The sequence below is a fragment of the Hyaena hyaena genome, unplaced genomic scaffold (genome assembly GCF_003009895.1).
Source record: "Hyaena hyaena isolate Hyena2069 unplaced genomic scaffold, ASM300989v1 scaffold_296, whole genome shotgun sequence".
Taxonomy (NCBI): Eukaryota; Metazoa; Chordata; class Mammalia; order Carnivora; family Hyaenidae; genus Hyaena; species Hyaena hyaena.
Genome location: NW_024080931.1, coordinates 1,545,065 through 1,564,732, shown reverse-complemented (window position 1 = coordinate 1,564,732; position 19,668 = coordinate 1,545,065). Strand labels below are relative to the sequence as shown.

At 60.1% G+C, this 19,668-nt stretch overlaps 2 protein-coding genes and 1 long non-coding RNA gene across 5 annotated transcripts; 2 read left to right on the top strand and 1 right to left on the bottom strand.

Moving 5' to 3' along the window:
• Positions 1-1,120: 1,120 nt before the first annotated feature.
• LOC120242056 lies at positions 1,121-3,207 on the bottom strand. 2 transcript variants are annotated; one of them, XR_005531009.1, is made up of 4 exons: positions 2,482-3,207; positions 1,706-1,867; positions 1,378-1,502; positions 1,121-1,302 (listed from the first exon to the last, which is right to left on the bottom strand). It is a non-coding gene; the product is annotated as an uncharacterized LOC120242056 (long non-coding RNA). The 2 variants fall into 2 exon arrangements; XR_005531008.1 differs by having other exon boundaries at positions 1,121-1,280; positions 2,482-3,206.
• Positions 3,208-3,702: 495 nt separating this feature from the next.
• On the top strand, positions 3,703-8,968 carry HMG20B (high mobility group 20B). Of its 2 annotated transcripts, none has more exons than XM_039247536.1 (10): positions 3,703-3,764; positions 4,047-4,102; positions 4,450-4,558; positions 5,077-5,280; positions 5,867-5,987; positions 6,315-6,361; positions 6,597-6,669; positions 6,932-7,147; positions 7,622-7,754; positions 8,287-8,968. In XM_039247536.1, exons 2-10 carry the CDS (start codon positions 4,065-4,067, stop codon positions 8,297-8,299), a joined length of 954 nt encoding a protein of 317 aa, XP_039103467.1. In that variant the 5' UTR covers positions 3,703-3,764; positions 4,047-4,064; the 3' UTR covers positions 8,300-8,968. The 2 variants fall into 2 exon arrangements, with proteins under 2 accessions (XP_039103467.1, XP_039103468.1); XM_039247537.1 differs by lacking the exon at positions 3,703-3,764 and adding an exon at positions 3,787-3,856.
• Positions 8,969-12,295: 3,327 nt separating this feature from the next.
• Positions 12,296-16,006, top strand: GIPC3 (GIPC PDZ domain containing family member 3). Its single transcript, XM_039247635.1, has 6 exons — positions 12,296-12,520; positions 13,283-13,468; positions 13,606-13,786; positions 15,195-15,307; positions 15,581-15,662; positions 15,790-16,006. Exons 1-6 carry the CDS (start codon positions 12,296-12,298, stop codon positions 15,939-15,941), a joined length of 939 nt encoding a protein of 312 aa, XP_039103566.1. The 3' UTR covers positions 15,942-16,006.
• Positions 16,007-19,668: the final 3,662 nt, after the last annotated feature.

The window sequence follows — 19,668 nt, the reverse complement described above, 5'->3', positions numbered from 1 at the left end:
GTGTGTGTTGTGCTTGGCATTGTGTCTCACCCCCCCCCAGACACAAATTAACGGGTGGGAGTCCTGGCTCCCCAGGACCCTGGAGCCCGGTGTGGATGTAGGGTCGTCACAGCCATTTGGCTTTCAGACAATGTCACACTGCTATCGTCCAGTATTGACCCCCTGAAGAGGGGACTCCGGGCACAGACACACAGGGAGAAGCCAAGTGAAGCTGAAAGCAGAGAGATCAGGGTGGCGCCTGATAAGCCAGGGACACCAAGGGTGGCCAGTGACTCCCCCCCCCCCAGCTGGGAGACCTGGCATAGGCTCCCTCAGGGCCTGAGAGGGAACCAGGTCCCATCAAGTCCTTGACGTTGGACTTCCAGGCCCCAGAAAGGTGAGGTGATATGTTAGCAGTAGTTTAAGGCCCTGGTTTGTTTAAGGCCCAGGTAGTTTGCTGGTGGGAACCCTAGAAAACGATCACTGTGTGTGCGTGTGCGCGTGCATGCGTGTGTGTGTCTGTGTGTGCGTGTGTGTAGGAAGAGTTTTAGTAAGAAGTGTAACAAGCTGACACTGGGGATTGTGGGGGGCTGTGGCGGCCCTCACCACACAGACTTTACCTTTGTACAAACAGAGCGGATTTCCACATCATTTACATCATCAGATTAATTTCAAAAACAAAGAAGCTGAAGCGTCCTTAATGGATCTCACATTTCCAGGTCTGCCAATTGGGATTCTATCCTCGGCTTCCAACGATGCAAATTTCCCAGTGAAATGCAGAAATGAACACAAAGAAACGAAAGCACAAAACTCATGACTTTAGACAGCTGTGGTTGTTTTCCTGCGAGCTAGGAATTGAGGGACCTTAACGTTGCTAAGAAAGAGCGGGGGGGGGGGGGGCGCCTGCCTGGTTCCCTCAGTGGAGCTGCGATGGGGGTCGTGAGTTCAAGCCCCATGTTGGGTGTGGAGGCTACTTAAAAAACAAAACAAAACCCGATTTATAATTTTGGGGCTGAAAGGATCTGCTCTTGTATAAATGCATGAAGGATGTAAAGTCAATTAGGATAAATGCTGCTAATTGTCTCCGTCGCTTGTTCGGGGGTGTGGGTGTGTATGGATGGCATGAAATGAACTGAATCCATTGCAGTCTGAAGACGCTTTTATATTTTTCTAGAACATGTCCATGCCACGAGATGTCTTCCTCGATGCCAGGGTGCTGCAAATTGCTTTCAGAATTGACCTCAAAACACTGCATTTCTTTTCTATGTACCAGGAGACCCCCTGATCTCTCCAGGTGGTACCTTGGGAGTGGGTAGACAGTTTCTTAGGCAACGCCTTGTCAATCAAGCCAAGGGGGCGGGGCTTGGAGGGCGGGACTTCCAGCGTGGACTTTCTTACCTGGATTGTTTTTACCCGAGCGGCGAGCAGCAAGGGGGCCCCACCAAGCAGCAGCAGGGGCTGGATGGAATCCGGGTCTGACAGGGTTCCGGGGCACGCTCGTCTTCCTCACCCCTCGGCTGCCTCTTAGGAAAACGGGTTTATTGCGATTTAATTCACATGCCATATAATGCATCCATTTAAAGTGTGCAGTTCCGTAGTTTTTAGTGTATTTATAGCTATGCAGCCAGCACCGCGGTCTAATTTTAGAACATTTTGATCACCCGCGAGGAAACTCCGTGCCCATTAGCAGTCTCCCCCCGTTCCCCCTCCCCGGGCAATCACTCACTTCCTGTCTCTGGATTTTCCCCTTAGGGACACTGCGTGTGAATGGAGCCACACACTTGTGGTCTTTTGGGACTGGCACCTTTCACCGAGCATCGTGTTTTCAAAGTTCACCCTTGTCCTTGCGTGAATCAGCAGTTTATTCCTTTTTATGGCAACTCGTATTCTATTGGATGAAGGGACCGCATTTTGTCTACCGATTCATCAGTTGATGGGCATCTGGCTTGTTTCTACTTTTCCGCTGCTGCGAACACTCGTGTACACGGTTCTGTGTGGACGTGTGTTTTCGATTCTCTTGGGCGGATCCCTACGAATGGCACTTCCGGATTGCATGGGAACTTGACTGTGTTCACTCCTTTGTGTGTTCCACAAATACGTATCGGGCAGCCCAGAGGGGCATTGGTGTTGGAAGTGTTAAAAATCACATGACCCTAAAGATCCACTTAGGTCAAGTCACCAACGTGGGGCTTCATACCTAACCCAATAGCAGTTTCAGCTGCCTCCCAGAAATGTTAAGTCTGAAAGGGTCAGCCAGGAACTTTCTCATAAGCACCGAGTGGGTAATTGGTCTCCAGGGCCCTCTCCACCTCAAAGAATGAGATAATCTGCATAATAAGACCCCCTGCTTAGGGAAAGTGACCTCGCAGGGGACAATCTTTTCTTTTCTTTTGCTAAGAACTTCCTTGCCCCGCCCTCCTTCCCATATAAACCCTCCATTTGTACAACTCTTTGGAGCTCCCCTCTGCTTGCTAGATGGGGTGCTGCCCCGGTAGCGAAGACCTTAATAAAGCCAATTAGATCTTCAAATTCATTCAGGTAAGTTTTTGTCCTTTAGGGGCTCCCGGCTGGCTCCATCGTAGAGCGTGTGACTCTTGATCACCAGGTGGTGAATTCGAGCCCTGCCCTGTGGGCGGAGATTACTTAAATAAATAAAGATTTAAAATGTTTATTTTGTCGTTGTTCTCTATCAGAGGAAACAAACATGTGGAGAGAACATAAGACAGGGTGTGCCGGGGAAATCTCATTGAGAAGGTGACATTTTAGCAAAGACCTGAAGGAGATCAAGCAGTGAGTCAGGCAGATAACGTGGAGGAAGGGCACACCAGTGCAAAGGCCCAGAGGTGGGAATGAGTGAAACGGACACATCTGCGTTGGAGGAGCATCAAGGAGGCGAACGGAGGAGGGAGATGAGGGCAGGGAGGTGATGTGGGCATGGGGTATGAGATCTAACAGGACGTGGGGCACAACCAGTCACCCCAACCGTCATCCTGGAGCAGGGCAGTCCCAGGCAGACCATAAGACCGCGCTACCACCCGGGGGTCCCCAAAATCCCAGAGCAGAGCCTCCTGCCCCTCCACCTTAAGGAGGTTCTTGCAGCCTTCCGGTCCCGGCCTCCTGGTCCAAAACATCGTGCAAGGTCCCCATTGCACAAGAGGGAAAGCCGAGTCCCCGGAAGGTGGGGAGAGCAGCCCCTTCTGGCTCAGGGCTGGAGGAGGCACCGAAGTTCAGTGAATGGAAAGCTAACTTGCCCTCCAGGTTTGCAAGACACTAAGAACAGGTCTCACCTAGTCCAGAGGCAGGGGGCTGCCTGGAAGGACCTTAACTCTTTCCCTAGCAACCTGCCGCTGTCTCCATGACAACTAGGGAGGGGCCCGATCTGGCCCAGCCGGTCCCGGGATCCCGCAGGGGCGGGGAGTCTCGCCTTCACCGGGAGAGGAGGAACCCGAGCCGCACCTACTAGCCCTTTAAGGGGCTCCGCCCGGCGAGGCCTCAGAGCGCCCTGATTGGCCCCGAGAGCGGCCGAGCGCAGCCGAACTTGACGCACCCGCCCGCAGCCTTTCCTCTCTACCTCCCACGCGGCCCAGCGGCTACCCCAGCCAATCGCAGAGCGGCGCGCCAACCCTCATCTGCATGGTCACACCCCAGGGAAAGACTGCACCCAATCCGACAACTCGAAGAGGCCGTATTAGCATGTCTGGGGCGGGGCGAGCGGCAGGGGCGGGCTCGGGGCGGTTGGTTGGAGCGTCGCAGCTGCGGAGAGGTCCGGGAAAGTTTCTTTGGAGGTGAAAACAGCCGCGGAACTCGGGGCCCTGCGAGGGGGTGGGGGCGCGGGGCTCCTGGGATCGGGGAGAGGCCCCTCCCGGACTGGAGGACGGTAGGCCCGGCCCTTCCGGGGGACTATCGCCCAACAAAGGATCCCCGGGGCGCCCGCCCTCGAGGGCCTCCCCGCCCCTGGATCCGGCCCCCTCCAAACACCCCGGGCCCGGCATTCCGGGGGGCTCCCCCGCCGGGCCACTGTCGGCGGCTCGGGCGCCCCTCACTCGGCCCACGCGTCTGCCTTCCAGGTGGGGCCGGGAGCGGCCATGTCCCACGGCTCCAAGCAGCCCGGCGCGGCCGCCGCGTGAGTGCGACATCCCCTCCCCCAGTCCACTCGGGGCTGCAGCCCAGCCCCCGCCCGCCCTGTCGGAACTCCTCGACCCCTGCCCCCCAGGGTCTTGACTCCCCTCAACACACACCCGGGGCAGGACCTCCCCCCTTGGGTCCCCGCCGGCCTCTTCCCCCACCACTGCCACTCCCTGGCCCAGCCCCTTCCAGAGGTCCTTGTCTCCTCTCTTGTGTTCCTGCCCAGCCCCGCGACTAATGACCCCGTTGGACCCCTGCTCCCAGGACTCAAGCCCCCTCAGTGCCAGCTCCGCGGTCGGGGGTGGAGGTGAGGGTGGGGGTGACCCCCGCGTCTCGTGGATCCAGGCCGGCGGGGGGCAAGGCTCCGGGACAGCATGGGGGCTTCGTGGTGGCTGTCAAGCAAGAGCGCGGCGAGGGCCCCCGGGCCGGCGAGAAGGGGTCCCACGAGGAGGAGGTGAGAGTCCCTACACAGGGGTGGGGGAGGCCCTGGGTCTCGCCCACGGCCTGGAAGCTCCACCCTGAGCCAGATTTGAATTCGCTGTGGCTCCGCCCACAGCCCAGATTTTCCTCCGGGAGCTGAGACCCCGCCCCATGCCACGCCCCCAAGGGTATCCTCGGTTCCTAGGTCCGGACCCCGCCCATCGCTCAACTCGGCTCCGCCCACTGCCCTGTGGGAGGCACCTTCCCATTGTCCTATGGGCCTTTGCTCCAGTACAGAAGCCACGCCCAGCCCAGAGACCACACCCACAAGCCCGCCCCATCCCGGGGCCAAACCCCGCTGCAGATGCCACGTGCCCAGGACCTCCGATCCCTCACTCGTGGTCGGCGTCCCCCTGACCCTAACCCCCACCCCCCTCCCGACCCTTCACCAGGCCGTACCTCCGGGCCCTCGCTCTTGGATAGGCCCCGCCCAGCCCTCTAGCCCTGCCCCAGCCCTCCAGACCCCTCCCAACGCGCGGTGCGGTTCTGCAGCCGGTGAAGAAGCGCGGGTGGCCCAAGGGCAAGAAGCGGAAGAAGATCCTACCAAATGGGCCCAAGGCCCCGGTCACCGGTTACGTGCGCTTCTTGAACGAGCGGCGCGAGCAGATCCGCACCCGCCACCCGGATCTGCCCTTTCCCGAGATCACCAAGATGCTGGGTGCCGAGTGGAGCAAGCTGCAGCCTGCAGAGAAGCAGGTGGGGACGGAGGGGGGCGGCGGAGGGCTGGCCCGGGACCACTGACCTTAACCCCGACCCACTGGACACTTTTCTGAAGCCGCATCCCCCACAGGACAGACTGCGGAGGGCCCTTGCTTCTGCCTGAGAGCTGACCACCCTTGAGCTCTCCCCCCAGCATGCTGAAGCAAGGAGGGGAGGGTGGCAAGAAGCGATGTAAAGTTAATAACCTGGATGCGTGTAAAGAAGGGGTGGGGGCTGGAGTCTTATGTGATACGTTCCGTTTTCAAATTCTGACACTTAACTGAAAATTGCAACAACATCACGGGAACAAAAAACACCACTGGTTTGCACCCTCTAAGTGAGATTCCGACAAGCAGAATGGGTGCAGGAGGGCCCTCCAGCCCACAGACGGGAGCCTGCGGTCAGACAGCAGGGAGTGGCTTATAAAGGCAGGAGTTTGGGGAGGTGGGAGGTCCCTGAGCAGCCGGCTTTCCCCTCGAAGGGCAGGCAGTAGGGAGCTGTGGGCAGGTTGGGCATGGTGAGCTCGGTGATGGAGGGGGGGTGTGGCCCTGGGCCGGACCGAGCCTTCCGCCGCCCCCTCCAGCGGTACCTGGATGAGGCCGAACGGGAGAAGCAGCAGTACATGAAGGAGCTGCGCGCGTACCAGCAGTCCGAAGCCTACAAGATGTGCACAGAGAAGATTCAGGAAAAGAAAATCAAGAAAGGTGGGAAGGGACCCAGCCCCTCAGGCAGCTGGGTCCGGGCTCTGAGTCAGGTGACCCGGGCAGACCGACCCGCCCTCCATGGGACTCACAGCCCCATGAAGATGAGAGACCCCCCTAACCAGACAGCTGTGAGTGAACAGGGTCCGCCGATGCGGACATGGGGGCACACAGACACTGGGGAGCCTAGGCAGGAGCCTGTCCCAGGATGAGTGGGCTAACTAGTGGGGGGAAGGGTATTCCAGGCAGGGGGAACGGCACTTGCCAAGCAATGTGCGGGGTCAGAAGAGACCAGCCAGGCTGATCCTGCCCTCCTCCCTCCCTCACTAGAAGACTCGGGCTCTGGGCTCATGAATACCCTCTTGAATGGACACAAGGTAAGTGCCCCTCCTCCAAGGACAGTGGCTGGGCGAGAAAGGTCTGGAGGGCTTTAGACGCCTGGGTGAGCCAGAACCAACTCTCACCGGAGGAAGCGAGTGGCCTCCTCCAGGCCACAAGCGGAGGTGGGGGAGCCGCATCGTGGGGATGTTGTTAAAAGGACTTCGACCCAGATCGCCAGAGGGGTTTTGGCTGCCCTCCCCCCCAAATCGTCACCTTGTCCTGTCATCCCAGGGTGGGGACTGTGATGGCTTCTCCACCTTCGACGTCCCCATTTTCACTGAAGAGTTCTTGGACCAAAACAAAGGTGAGCACCGATCAGGGGTTCTTGGGGAGGCGGGTGCTGGGAGAGGGGGCGGGCGGGCAAAGGCGGGAGGTGGCCGCCGGGGGGATCTACCTCTCCAAGCCGAGGTGCCCACGACCCGCACCCCCCTCCCCCGGAGCTGGGGCGTGGGGCTGGAGGCAGAGCAGTGGCAGACGGCCTGGCAGGGGGACACAGCTGGGGCACAGGCCGGGCAGAGGGAAGGGAGGGCGCGCCAAGGCTCTGATCCGGCTCCCCCACGCCGCAGCGCGGGAGGCAGAGCTGCGGCGCCTGCGCAAGATGAACGTGGCCTTCGAGGAGCAGAACGCCGTGCTGCAGAGGCACACGCAGAGCATGAGCAGCGCGCGCGAGCGCCTGGAGCAGGAGCTGGCGCTGGAGGAGCGGCGGACGCTGGCGCTGCAGCAGCAGCTCCAGGCGGTGCGCCAGGCGCTCACCGCCAGCTTCGCCTCGCTGCCCGTGCCGGGTGCGGAGGCCCCGCCCCGGCCCCGGCCCCGCCCTTTATCCTCCGAGCCCCGCCCCGCTGGCTCCACCCCCAGCTGCTGCGAGCCTGGAGCCCCGCCCCCTGCCGTCCGACTCCCGGCTGCGAATGACCCCTCCCCTCCCAGAGCCCTGCGCCCGCCTGCCCTGCCCCCCACCCGCTCCTCCCCGGCTTTCTACGCTCCGGCCTGAGCTGACCTCCGCCACCTCCTCGCCCATTTGCCCCCGTATCCCCCACCACGACCTCGCGCTCACCACTTTCCATTCCCGCAGCCGACCTTGACTCTGCTGAGTCTAGACGTCTTGGTTCTCCCACCCGACCCCACTGACGCGCCGCGCCTTTGGCCCCCTCCCCGGGACCCTGCCCTTGCAGACCCCCGCTCTCTGACCTCTGCTTCTGAGGATCCCCGCCTTCGTGGCCTGCCGCGCTGGGCTCGCGTGACCGGCCCCTTCTCTCCAGGCACGGGCGAGACGCCCACTCTCGGCACCCTGGACTTCTACATGGCTCGGCTGCACGGCGCCATCGAGCGCGACCCCGCCCAGCACGAGAAGCTAATCGTCCGCATCAAGGAGATCCTGGCCCAGGTCGCCAGGTGTGTGGCGGGGCGAGTCCCCGGGCTCTGCTCAGCCCAGGGGGGGCGGCCCGCGCTGGGCTTGGGGGGCTGCCTGGGGCTAGACTTGCCTTGGCGGGTCCCATGGAAAGGACTGGATTTCACTCTCCAACGTGGCTCCCGGAGTCTGTGGGCGCTTCCGGGTGGGATCCGGCTGTGGGTTCTTACTCCGAGGCCACCGCCCACAAGGGATCTACCAGGTGGGGCCTATTCGTTGCAGGGGCCAGCGGCCCGACCACTGGGGGGCGCTGAGGAGACCCGGTAGCTAGGTGGATATACCCGTCCCCCTTGACCGGTGAGATCCAACGCAGGGAGGAGGGGGGCGGGGACTAGAACTTCCTACAGCTGCTCGCTGGGTGGATTAGGTGCGATCGACCCCAGACCCCCACCGTGGCCTCTGTTTGGAAGAGCCGGGAGTTGGTCGCTGGCCTGTAGTGACTCCCCAGGATGGGCATCAGGGCTGGCAAACGACGAGGGTCTCCATGACGGGTCCCCCTCCTCTCTTCTGTCACAGTGAGCACCTATGAGGGTGTCCGCCGCCCCATGGATCCAGAAAAGACCAAGCTCCGGTCGCGGCCCCTTCTCCACCCCATGGAGGAGGATTGGGGGTCCACCCTTTGGGGCCATGCCTAATCCTGCACCTTGGGGGCTCCAGCCCCCCTCAAATTAAATTTCTACAGCATCCCTCTAGCTTTCAACTTCCCCAGCACCCCGAGCCCAGAAAAACCACCTGCTGTATGAGGCCGGTCTAGAACCCACAACCCCGAGGCCCAGCAAGGCCTGCTCCCCCTGCACATTACACTACAGGGACATGGGGACACCACACGTGGGCCGCGCGGCCCAGGACATGGGGGCCCCCCAGCAGCGTGCACACCCCATGTGGGGAGGGGTGTCCCTGCTGCACCGCATCTTGAGGACCGAGCCCCGGGACACAGGAGAGAGGAAAACCCACCGCCGACACATCGGGACTCCCAGCAGGGGCTCCCCACAAGTGCCCCCTCACAGGCACGCAGCAGGGACAAGCTTACACTTGGGGCGGGGCCCCCTGCCTGTCCCCCTAGATTCCTGCAGCCCAGCTCTGGGGAGGCTGGTACTGAGCAACCCTCCCTCATCCAGCTGAGGGACCCTTGTGAAGGCAGCCTCCGCCTTTGCTCAATCGGGACTTTTTAAATAAAAAAAAAAAAGTGGAATTTAAATTCTAGGTTTGTGACTCTTTGGGGGGGAGGGCAGAGGTGGGCTAGAAGACGTGGCCCCCAAGATGGCCCTGCGGGGTGTTCCAGACCTGCCCTCCGCCAGCTGTGGCAACCACTAACCCACTTAACCGTCTGGATTTGCCTGTCTGGACGCTGCTTGTGCATGGGGTCACATGCTCTGTGGCCTTTTAGGTCTGGTCCCCTCCCCGAGCGCCCACAGGCCAGTGGGTGTCGATGCCTTGTTCCTCGTGGCGGCTGAGTAACACCCCAGTGTGTGGATGGACCCCACGTTTAAACATTCGCCCGCTGGTGGACATTCTGGGTGTTTCCACCTTTTGGCCACTGTGAATCCAGCCGTGACCGTGTGCGTACAGGTGTTTGAACACCTGCCCGGGGCCTGGGGCTTCTCCCCGGGGGTGGAATTGCCCGCTCCCGCGGTGCCGCCGCGCTTCACTCTCTGCAGGATCCTCTCCGAGACTTTTCGCCTAACGGAATATTTAAGACATCTTAAAACTTTGGGAGGATAATTTGACCAACACCCGAATCATGGATCGAATCATGTTCCCTCAAAAGATACGCTGGAGCCCTAACCCCCGTCCTCAGAATGTGACCTTATTTGGAAATAGGGTTGTTGCAGCAGATATAATTAGTCAGGATGAGGTCACCCTGGACGGGGGGGGGGGGGGGACCCTGGTCCAATATGACTGGTGTCCGTATAAGAAGATGAAGATGCGGACACAGGCTCAGGAGACAGCCACGTGACCACAGGGGCAGAAAGGGGGAAATTACAAGCTGCCAAAAAGCACTATGAAGCGCTGGCCACCCCCAGAAGCTGGGGTGCCAGGGAGGCTCCACTGGGGTCTGCGGGCACCGGGGGAGAGCGCGGTCCTTGCCCATAAGCTGATGTCACACTTTGAGCCCCAGAACCGAGAGAGCAAATCCCTGTTGTTTTAAGCCTCCCAGCGCGTGGTGCTTTGTCATGGTGGCCCCGGGAGACTGTCACAGCCAGATACTGTCACCTCCCCTCCCCAGGCCCCTCATCCCACCTCTTCCTTGGCACAGGTAGCCCCACCCCAAACATGGAGTTTACCAGTTGGCTCTTTCTCTCCTTTTAGCCCATAAGTATGTCTTCCTAAAATAGTTCTTGATGGGGGGCAGGGTGGGTGTCTTCGGTTTTTAAAGGCTTTAAAGTGTGCAATTCTGTGGTTTCTCGTGTGTTTACAAAGTTGTGCAATCATAAACATGCTCTAACTGGAAAACACTTCCGTCACCCCGAAGAAACCCCGGGGCGTCTGGGTGGCTCAGCGGGTTAAATGTCGGACTTCGGCTCAGGTCACGATCTCACCGTCTGTGGGTTCGAGCCCCGCGTCGAGCTCTGTGCTGACAGTTCGGAGCCTGGAGCTGCTTCCGATTCTGTGTCTTCCTCTCTCTCTCTGCACCTCCCCTGCTCACGCTCTGTCTCTTAAAAAAATAAACATTAAGAAAAAGAAAACCTGCACCTTCAGCACACACACCCCCCCCCCCCCACCGCAGCCCTTGGCAGAAACGAGTCCACATTCTGTCTGTGGATTTGTCTCTTGTGGTCATTTCACATAAATGGGATCACACACTATGTGGCCTTTTGTGTCCAGTTCTCACTAAGCATTGTTTTTCTTTCTTTCTTTCTTTCTTTCTTTCTTTCTTTCTTTCTTTCTTTCTTTCTTTCTTTCTTTCTTTCTTTCTTTCTTTCTTTCTTTCTCTTTCTTTCTTTCTTTCTTTCTTTCTTTCTTTCTTCCTTCTTTCTTTTAATTTTTTAAAATGTTTTATTTAAAAAAATGTTTATGTTTATTTTTTAGAGAAAGAGAGAGGGGGAGGGACAGAGAGAGAGGGAGACACAGAATCTAAAACAGGCTCCAGGCTCCGAGCTGTCAGCACAGAGACAGACGCAACTCATGAACCGTGAGATCATGTCCTGAGCCGAAGTCAACGCTTAACCAAAGGAGCCACCCAGGTGCCCCTATATTTTTTTAAATGTTTGTTTATTTTGAGGGGGGAGGGACAGAGAGAGAAAGAGAGAGAGAGAGAGAGAGAGAGAGTCCCAAGCAGGCTCTGCACCACCAGCAGCAGAGCCCAACCTGGGGGTTGAATCTATGAACCCTGAGACCATGACCTGAGCTGAAATCAAGAGTCAGATGCTTAACTGACTGACCCACCAGATGCCCCTCCCCCACTGCTTATTATAAGAGCCAAAATTCTTGTTGGATGCCTGCTCCCTGCCCCCGCCAGCCTCCTTCCCTTCCTTCCTTTCTGTTTATTTTTGAGAGAAAGAGAGTGAGTGAGGGAAGGACAGAGATGAGGACATACAGTCCGAAGCAGGCGCCACACTGGCAGCAGACAGCGTCACGTGCGGCTCAAACGCAGCAACTGTGGGATCATGACTTGAACCAAAGTCAGATGCTTAACTGACTGAGTCCCCAGGTGTCCCTCTTCCCCCCCTTTTTCATCTGTAAACTGGAGGTCCATTCATTTCCTCACCAAAGACTGCCTGAGGGCCTGCTGTGTGCCGGGCACTGGGCACCGGGATTTAGCTGGGGAAAAAAGAGATCAGAGCCCCTGACCTCCCGTAGCTGACCTTCCCGCTGTGGGGACAGCCAGCTGGTATATCAGTCAGGTAGTACTCAGCACCAGGGAGAAGGATCTGGGGAAAGAGATTGAGAGGTGGAAGGAGAGGCAGTATTTGACCAAGCAGCGGAGGGAGGTGAGGGAGGGAACCAGCGGATGACTGAGAGACGGCACTCTAGGCAGAAGGAACAGCATGTGCAAAGGCCCTGGGGCAGGACGGAGCCCCGCATTACAGGAAAGGCGAGGGCCCCGTTTGGCTGCTGCAGAGCGAGGAGGGGGGAGATGGGAGGAGAGGAGGGCAGGAAAGGGTTGGGATAGGTCCTGCGGGCTTTGTGGGCCTCTGGAAGGACCTGCGCTTTCCCCCCGGGGTGGGGAGGACTGAGCACTGGGGGCGGCGGCGGAGCAGAGACAGGAGGTGGCTGAGATTCTCCTGGGGTTTGTCTTCCCACCTTGTAGGTTTGTTGCAAGACAGCTGTTTTCGTCCTCGTTGGTGATCCCGGTCCTCCCCCCACCCCCCCAGGGCGCAGCTGGCCCTGGCAGCGCCCAGACACCTGGGGCCGCCCCCACCCCCACCCCGCACCCCGCGGTGTCGCCTTCCCGGGAGGCTCGGATTCCCGGATCCCCTTACCCCAGCGGCTCGGCTGACAGCCCCGGGCCGGGGGAGGGGAGGCTGCAGGAAGCGGCGGATCCGGCGGCGGCTGTGGCCCGGGCGGCCGAGCTCCTCCGGCCATGGAGAGCGCAGCGGCCCCCGCGGCCCAGGGCACCGAGGCCGCGCGCCCGCCCGCGCCCCCGCCCTCGCCCGCGGAGCCCCCCGCCGCGCCCCGCGCCCGCCCGCGCCTCGTCTTCCGCACGCAGCTGGCGCACGGCAGCCCCACGGGCAAGATCGAGGGCTTCACCAACGTCCGCGAGCTCTACGCCAAGATCGCCGAGGCCTTCGGGATCGCGCCCACGGAGGTGAGGACCCCGGAGCCCCCGCGCCAGGGGCCCACCCACCTGACCGGGTGCGGGGGGACGAGGGGCGTAGAGGTGGAGCCTGGACCCCCGGAGTGGAGGCCCCGGGTCCCCCCCCCTTCCCTGATGGAGGGGATCCGATCACCAGGTCTCAGAGACGCATCTCTCTGGTCCTGGGGCGCCCAGGCTCCAGAGACCGTCTTAACCCGCCCTGCGCAGAAGATGCGCATATCTTAGGGTTAGTGGCTGCTTGGACTGTTCAGGAGCCGCGGGACCAGCCAGGAGGGATCCCAGCCTCGGGTGGACGCCCGTGTGGTCCCTGGGCTGGTTGGGGCGGGGGTGGGGGGCGGGAGGGGGTGCTGGGGCTCCAGGCAGCCCCTTTCCAGGTGAGAAGTAGGAGGCCTCCGGGTTCAGGGGCGCGGCTGCGGGGCGGGGTGGCTCGTAGCCCCCAGGGGGCGCCCGCAGATGAAGAATCGCCTGAAAAAGTTGGTCTGGGGTGTCAGGGCACCAACGGGGTAAAACTGAAAGTTTAGGGGTGAAGGAGGGGGTCTCTTCCTGCCCACAGTCTGTCACCCCATTCTGAGGGCCCCACGCCCTGCCCTCTCCCATGGACTGGGATCCTGGTGGCTGGGCCATTAGACTAGTTGCGTGCCTCTTTGTGCCTCGGTTTCCCTCTCAGGCTCCTGAGGGCACCCCCTCCCCTGGTCTGCACAGAGGGCGAGAAGCACTGTCATTAATCCTGGGGTTCCCCTCCCCTCGGGACAGATCCTATTCTGCACCCTAAACAGCCACAAAGTGGACATGCAGAAACTTCTGGGCGGCCAGATCGGGCTGGAGGACTTCATCTTTGCCCACGTGCGTGGCGAGACCAAGGAGGTGGAGGTCACTAAGACGGAAGATGCCCTGGGGCTGACCATCACGGACAACGGGGCCGGCTACGCCTTCATTAAGGTGCCCACGCAGGGAGGGTGACTGCCCGGGCGCTCCGGGACCTGGGATGAGCCACCGCCCCTCTCTGGTCTCACTGGGCTCTGGGGAGCTGCCTGGGGGGGGGGGGTGGCCCCCTGAGTGACTCTGGGTCCCCGCAGAGGATCAAGGAAGGCAGCATCATCAACCGGGTCCAGGCCGTGTGCGTGGGCGACAGCATCGAGGCCATCAACGACCACTCCATCGTGGGCTGCCGTCACTACGAGGTGGCCAAGATGCTCCGGGAGCTGCCCAAGTCACAGCCCTTCACCCTGCGCCTGGTGCAGCCGAAGAGAGCCTTCGGTGAGGCCCCGGGGCCGGGGGCGGGCGGTGCTGAGGGGCACGTCCAGAACCGTGCTGTCTGGATGCCCAGTACAGTGAAGGACGGGGGCCTCTGGTGACATGACAGGGAGCTTCCGGCACTGTGTCAGGCATAGGTGGACATTTTCTAGATTGTCACAGCCAGCCCAGGGATGGGGGAGGGGGTGGGAAGGTCGGGATGGGGCAAAGAGGTGTCTGGACCTATGCTTTTAAAATTTTTTTTTAACATTTATTCATTTTTGAGAGAGATAAAATACGAGCGGGGGAGGGGCAGAGAGAGGGAGACAGAATCGGAAGCAGCTCCAGGCTCTGAGCAGTCAGCTGGGACTCGAACAAACAATGAGATCATGACTCAAGCCGAAGTCGGACACTCAACCGACTGAGCCCCCAGGGCCCCCTGGACCTATTTTGTAACCTGGCTGGGAGCTTTCAACCTACTGCCTTTGGGCTCTGGTTCTAGAGAATGTTCTAAGTGAATTCTAGAATGGTGCATGCGACCCGGCCACGCGTCAGAGTGTCTCAGCCTGAGCACTGTGATGTTTGGGCCAGGTCATTCTCTGCGACGGGGCCGTCTTGGGCACCGTACAGTGTTCCACCCAGCAGATGCCGATGGCAACGCCAGTGTCACCTGGGGGGAAGCAGCCGCCCCGCTACCAGGCTGAGACCCTCTGCTCTGGAATGTAGACCATCCTGTTTAGGACTTTCTCAAGGACAGAACTGGCATGTCAGTTTCCATCCCGGCACCATCTTATTTCATCATGGGCTGCCCCCCCACCTTTTTTTAATGTTTATTTTTGAGAGAAAGAGCATGAGCAGGGGAGGGACAGAGAGAGAGAGAGGGAGGGAGAGGGGATCCCAAGCAGGCTCTGCACTGTCAGCGCAGAGCCTGACACAGGGGTCGATCCCATGAATTGCAAGATCATGACCTGAGCCGAGATCAAGGGCTGGACGCTAGGGGCCCCCCGGGAGGCTCAGTCGGTTAAACTTCTGACCCTGGTATTGGATCAGGTCGTAATCTCACAGTTTCATGAGTTCGGGCCCTGTCTCGGGCTCTGCAGTGAGATTCTCTGTCTCCTCCTTCTCTGCCCATCCCCCAATTGCACTGCCTCTCTCTCTGTCTCTCTCTCTGTCTCTCTGTCTCTCAAAATAAATAAACTTAGAAAAGAAAAAAAGTCAGATGCTTAGCCGGCTGAGTCACCCAGGCGCCCCTAGAGAGAGTCTTTTTTAAAAAGAGGAGCGATGGGGCGTCTGGCCTGCTCGGTCAGTGGAGCAGACGACTCGGTCTTGGGGTCATGAGTGTGAGCCCCATGCTCGCCGGACAGATTTATTTAAAAGGCTCGGCTGGTCGCTTCGGGTCGAGCCTTGGAACAAACGCCCCTCCCCCACGCAGATATGATTGGCCAGCGGAGCAGGAGCACCAAATGCCCTGTGGACGCGAAAGTGACGAGCGGGAGAGAGACCTTGCGGCTCCGTTCTGGGGGGGCCGCCACCGTGGAGGAGGTGGTGAGTGCGGGGGCGGGAGTCTGCAGGGGCTCGTGCACCGAGCACCCCGCTGACTCAGTGCGGCCTCGGGTAAGACCCTCCCCGTCCAGCCGGGTCCCCCACCTGCAAGATAGCTCCTGGCCGTGAGGCAGGAAGGCAGTGGCGGCCGGAGCCCCCACTCCTGGGAAGCCCCACTCTGCTCCCCCCGAGGGGCGGGGCCGTGGGGGGGCTGGGCGGGAAGGACCCCAGGCTTCTGACCCTCTGCCGCGCTCCTCTGTCCCCGCCCCGCCGCAGCCCACCGAATTTGAGGAGGAGGCGACCCGGAGGGTGGATGACCTGCTGGAGAGCTACATGGGGATTCGGGACCCTGAGCTGGGTAAGGGGCCAGGGTAAGCTGGGTGGACCCCGGGGGGAGGGCAGCCCCCAGGGAGGGGGCAGGGGCCCCAGGGGCATGTGGGGCCCAGGGAGCACCTCACCCACCTCCCCTCCGCTTTGGCCCCCAGCGTCCACCATGGTGGACACGGCCAAGAAGACGCTGAGCGTCCAGGAGTTTGCGCACCGTTTAGATTCCGTCTTGGGCGAGTTCGCCTTCCCGGACGAGTTTGTGGTGGAGGTGTGGGCCGCCATCGGCGAGGCCAGGGAGGCCTGTGGCTAGTCTGCCCCGGGGCCAAGCGCGGCCCCAGCCCCCAGCCCAGCCCCCTGCCCCCGCCCTCCCGGCCAGTTCCCGGAGCCCAGCCCTGCACCAGACCCGAGGCCCAGCCCCGCTCCAGAGCCCCGGCCAGCTCTGCGTCCGACTTCACCTCGAGAACCCACACCAACTTTAAGACCCATCCCAGCTCTGAGGCCAAGCCCCAGTGTAGACTCCAGGCCAGCTCTGAGGCTGGGCGCATCTCTAGAACCCAATCCACTTCTGAGACCCTACCCAGCTCAAAAACCCAGTCCCCCTCCAGGGCCCAGGCCAGCTCTGAGACCCAGCCCAGGTCCGAGGTCAAGCCTGGATCCAGAACCAAGCTCAGCCCTGAGACCCAGCCTAGCTCCAAAGTCCAGCCCTTTTCTAGAACCCAGGACAGCTCTGAAGCTAAGCCAAGATCTGAAATCAAGTCAAGTTCTGGAGCCCAGATAAGTTTCAAGACACAGCCGAGCCCTGAGATCAGCCCCATTTCTGGAAGCCAGCCCAGATCTATGACCCAACCCTGCCCTAAAACTCGACCAGACTCTGGAACTGAAGACAAGCCCATGACTCAGCCCAACCTAGACGCCCAATCGAGTCCAGGATCTCCCATTAGTTCCGGAGCCCAGGTCAGACTTAAGAAACAGCCCAGCCACAGCCACACCGGCCCAGGATTGGACGATGGCCCCCAAACCCAACTCTGCTCACGAGCCCAGATGCAAGCTGAGCTTCGGTCCAGACCCGGACCCCAGCCCTACTCTAACACCCAACTGCACTTAAGTCCCCACCCCCATCCTGGGGCCCAGTCCAGTTCCAGTGATGAGTCCAGCTCAGAGACTGAGCCCAGTTCTAGATCCCGACCGACTGCTACAACCAGGACCATCTCCAGAACTCACAGAAGCTCTGGAACCCCGTCCACCTCTGAGGCAAGGCCTGCGTCCAGAGCTCCGCTCGATGCCGAGCCCCGCTCTCACGGCCGAACGCACACCAGCTCGAGACTACCGTCAAACTCTGGGACCCAGACCAACTGCAAAGCCTGGGCAATTTCCGGAGCTCAGTCCAGCTCAGGCACACCACCCAGCTCTGGAACTCAGCTCAGTTCTGGAACACAGAGTGGGTCTGAGATCCCATCCGGCACCCAAATGCAGTGTGTTGCCGAGGCCCCCCTAAGTCCCAGAATCCAGCTAAACCCTGGAGTCCTCTCTAGCCCTGGGACCCAGACCAACTCAGCAACAGACTTACTAAACTCCACAAATCTGGCTAGTGCTGAGAGCAGACCTAGCTCCAGAACCCAGACTGGTCCAGGTGCTCAGTCAACCTCTGGGACTCAGCTCATCTCAGAAACCCTGCCAAGTTCTAGATACCAGCTCCAAGCCACAGCCCAAGGCAGCTCTGGTATTGAGCTGAACTTTGAGAAGCAGACTAGCTCTGGAACTCAGCTCATCTCTAGAGCCCAGCCCAGCTCTGGAACCCAGCCCACCTCCAGGATTCAGTTCAGCTCTGAGACCCAGCCCAACTCTGAAGCCCAGAGCAGCTCAAGAACCCAGCCTCTTTCTGGAACCCAACCAAGCTCTAGAACCCTGATCAGTTCTGGAACCCAGCTCAGCTCTGAGACCCAGCTCACTTCAGAGAGCCAGCCCAGTGTAAGAATTCAGCCTGGCTCTGGAGCCCAGTCTGGCTCCAGGATACAGTTCAGCCCTGAGACCCAGGCCAACTCTGAAACCCAGAGCAGTTCAAGAATTCAGCCCAGCTCTGGAGCTTACCTTAGTTCTAGAACCCGGCCTGTTTCTGGAACCCAACCCAGCTCCAGAACCCAGATCAGTTCTGGAACCCAGCTCAGCTCCAAGACCCAGCCCAGCTCTGGAAGCCAGAGCAGTGCAAGAATTCAACCCAGCTCTAGAGCGCAGCTCAGCCCCAGAACTCAGTCTAGCTCTGAGACCTGGCTCAGTGCTGCGATTCAGCTCAGCCCTGAAACCCAGCTCCGCTCTAGAACCAAGCTCAGTCCTAGGATTCAGTTCAACTTTGAGACACAGCCCAGCTCTGGAAGCCAGACCAGTTCAAGAACACAGCCCAGCTCTGGAACTCACTTCAGTTCTAGAACCCAGCCTGCTTCTGGAAACCAACTCAACTCCAGAACCCTAACCAGTTCTGGAACCCAGTTCAGCTCTGAGACCCAGTCTGCCTCAGAGAACCAGCCCAGTGCAAGAATTCAGCCCAGCTCTGGAGCCCAGCTCAGCTCTGGACCCCAGTCCAGACCCAGGATTCAGTTCAGCCCCGAGACCCAGGCCAACTCTGAAACCCAGATCAGTTCAAGAACTCAGCCCAGCTCTGGAACTTGCCTTCATTCTAGAACCCAGCCTGGTTCTGAAACCCAACCCAGCTCTAGAACTCAGACCAGTTCTGGAAGCCAGCTCAGCTCTGAGACCCAGAGCAGTTCAGGAACTCAGCCCAGCTCTGGAACTTGCCGTAGTTCGAGAACCCAGCCTGTTTCTGGAACCCAATCCAGCTCCAGAATTCAGACCAGCTCAAAGATCCAGCTCAGCTCTAAAAGTGGGCTCCACCCACAGATGCCTGGCCTTGACCTTAGAACCCAGGCTGATCTCACACGCTCAGCCCAACATCAGCTTCCAGGCCTGCACCCCAGAGCCCTGACTCTGGCCCCGAGCACAGTCTCTAGGCCTCAGCCCCAGCCCCATGATGGGGTACATGGAGCCCAGGCCGACATTGGCCTGAGCCAATGCCCACCAACTGCCTACGTGGCCCCTCAGCCACAGATCCCCTTGGCCGCCCGGAAACCAGCCCTCTTCCCCACGCCTCGGCTAGAACCCCAGGAGTCCGCCCCACCCACCACATCTGCCACCCCTTGTTCTGCTTCCGGGGAGCCCCTCCTGCGTTCCCAGCCCCCTGAATCCCTGACTCAGGGGCCAGCCCCCTCCCCCATGCTCAAGGAGTCAGAACCCCTCCCCCACCAAGGGGAGCTGTAGTTGGAGGATGACACTTGTGGCCTCCATGGTCCCCCCCATCCCGTCTCCTGCCCCTCCCAGCCTGGGTCCCCTGGAGGCAGCAGGTGACCTCATTCCCCCAGCAGGTTGCAGGGAGGGGGATGGGTGGTAGGGAGAGTGGAAACGGGGGCTTTAGTTTCACAGGCTCGGAGAGGTGTAAGCAGATCCCAGGGCTGTGGAGTGGAAAGCTGGGGGGGTGGGGGCTGCAGGCAGGAGGTGGAGACATGGGGAGCCGGAGGGTAACTCTGTCCTCATGTACCTCGAGGGCTCATGGGAAATAAAGGCACCTCCCACCCCTGAAGCTGGGCGTGTCATTTTTGGGGCGAGTTTGTGGGAAGGCAGAGGAAGGAACAGACACGAGAGGTTAGGGGGCTGACATGGCCCCACTGGGTGCAGCTTGAGCACCTACTATGTGCCAAGCCCTTTGCCCAGCGCTAACCAGGCGTGAGCTCTGGTAGCTGCAACCACGGGGTGCTCGGTAAAGGCTCAGCCGTCCGTTCCTTCCGCGGGTGTTTATTGAGCACTTGCTGTGGGCCAAGTGCCCTCTGTTCAAGGCCCTGGCGTCTGAAGCGGTGCTTGACCCGCTTCCGCTCTATGAGGGACTGAGCCCTGTTTGGGATGCCTCAGTCCTGCGTGTCTCCTCTCTCTTCCTCACCTGCAAATGGGTTTAATACCAGAACCCCAGGGACTGTAGGGGGATGACAGGAGGC

What these genes read in the sequence shown, in the direction of transcription:
- HMG20B (XM_039247536.1), top strand. Translation starts at nt 4,065, where the DNA reads ATGTCCCACGGCTCCAAGCAGCCCGGCGCGGCCGCCGC. An exon ending in CAGCCCGGCGCGGCCGCCGC is followed by an intron (nt 4,103 to 4,449) that starts GTGAGTGCGACA and finishes TCGTGGATCCAG; the next exon opens with GCCGGCGGGGGGCAAGGCTC. An exon ending in GGAAAAGAAAATCAAGAAAG is followed by an intron (nt 5,988 to 6,314) that starts GTGGGAAGGGAC and finishes CTCCCTCACTAG; the next exon opens with AAGACTCGGGCTCTGGGCTC.
- GIPC3 (XM_039247635.1), top strand. Translation starts at nt 12,296, where the DNA reads ATGGAGAGCGCAGCGGCCCCCGCGGCCCAGGGCACCGAGGCCGCGCGC. An exon ending in TCGGGATCGCGCCCACGGAG is followed by an intron (nt 12,521 to 13,282) that starts GTGAGGACCCCG and finishes CCCTCGGGACAG; the next exon opens with ATCCTATTCTGCACCCTAAA. An exon ending in CCGGCTACGCCTTCATTAAG is followed by an intron (nt 13,469 to 13,605) that starts GTGCCCACGCAG and finishes GGGTCCCCGCAG; the next exon opens with AGGATCAAGGAAGGCAGCAT.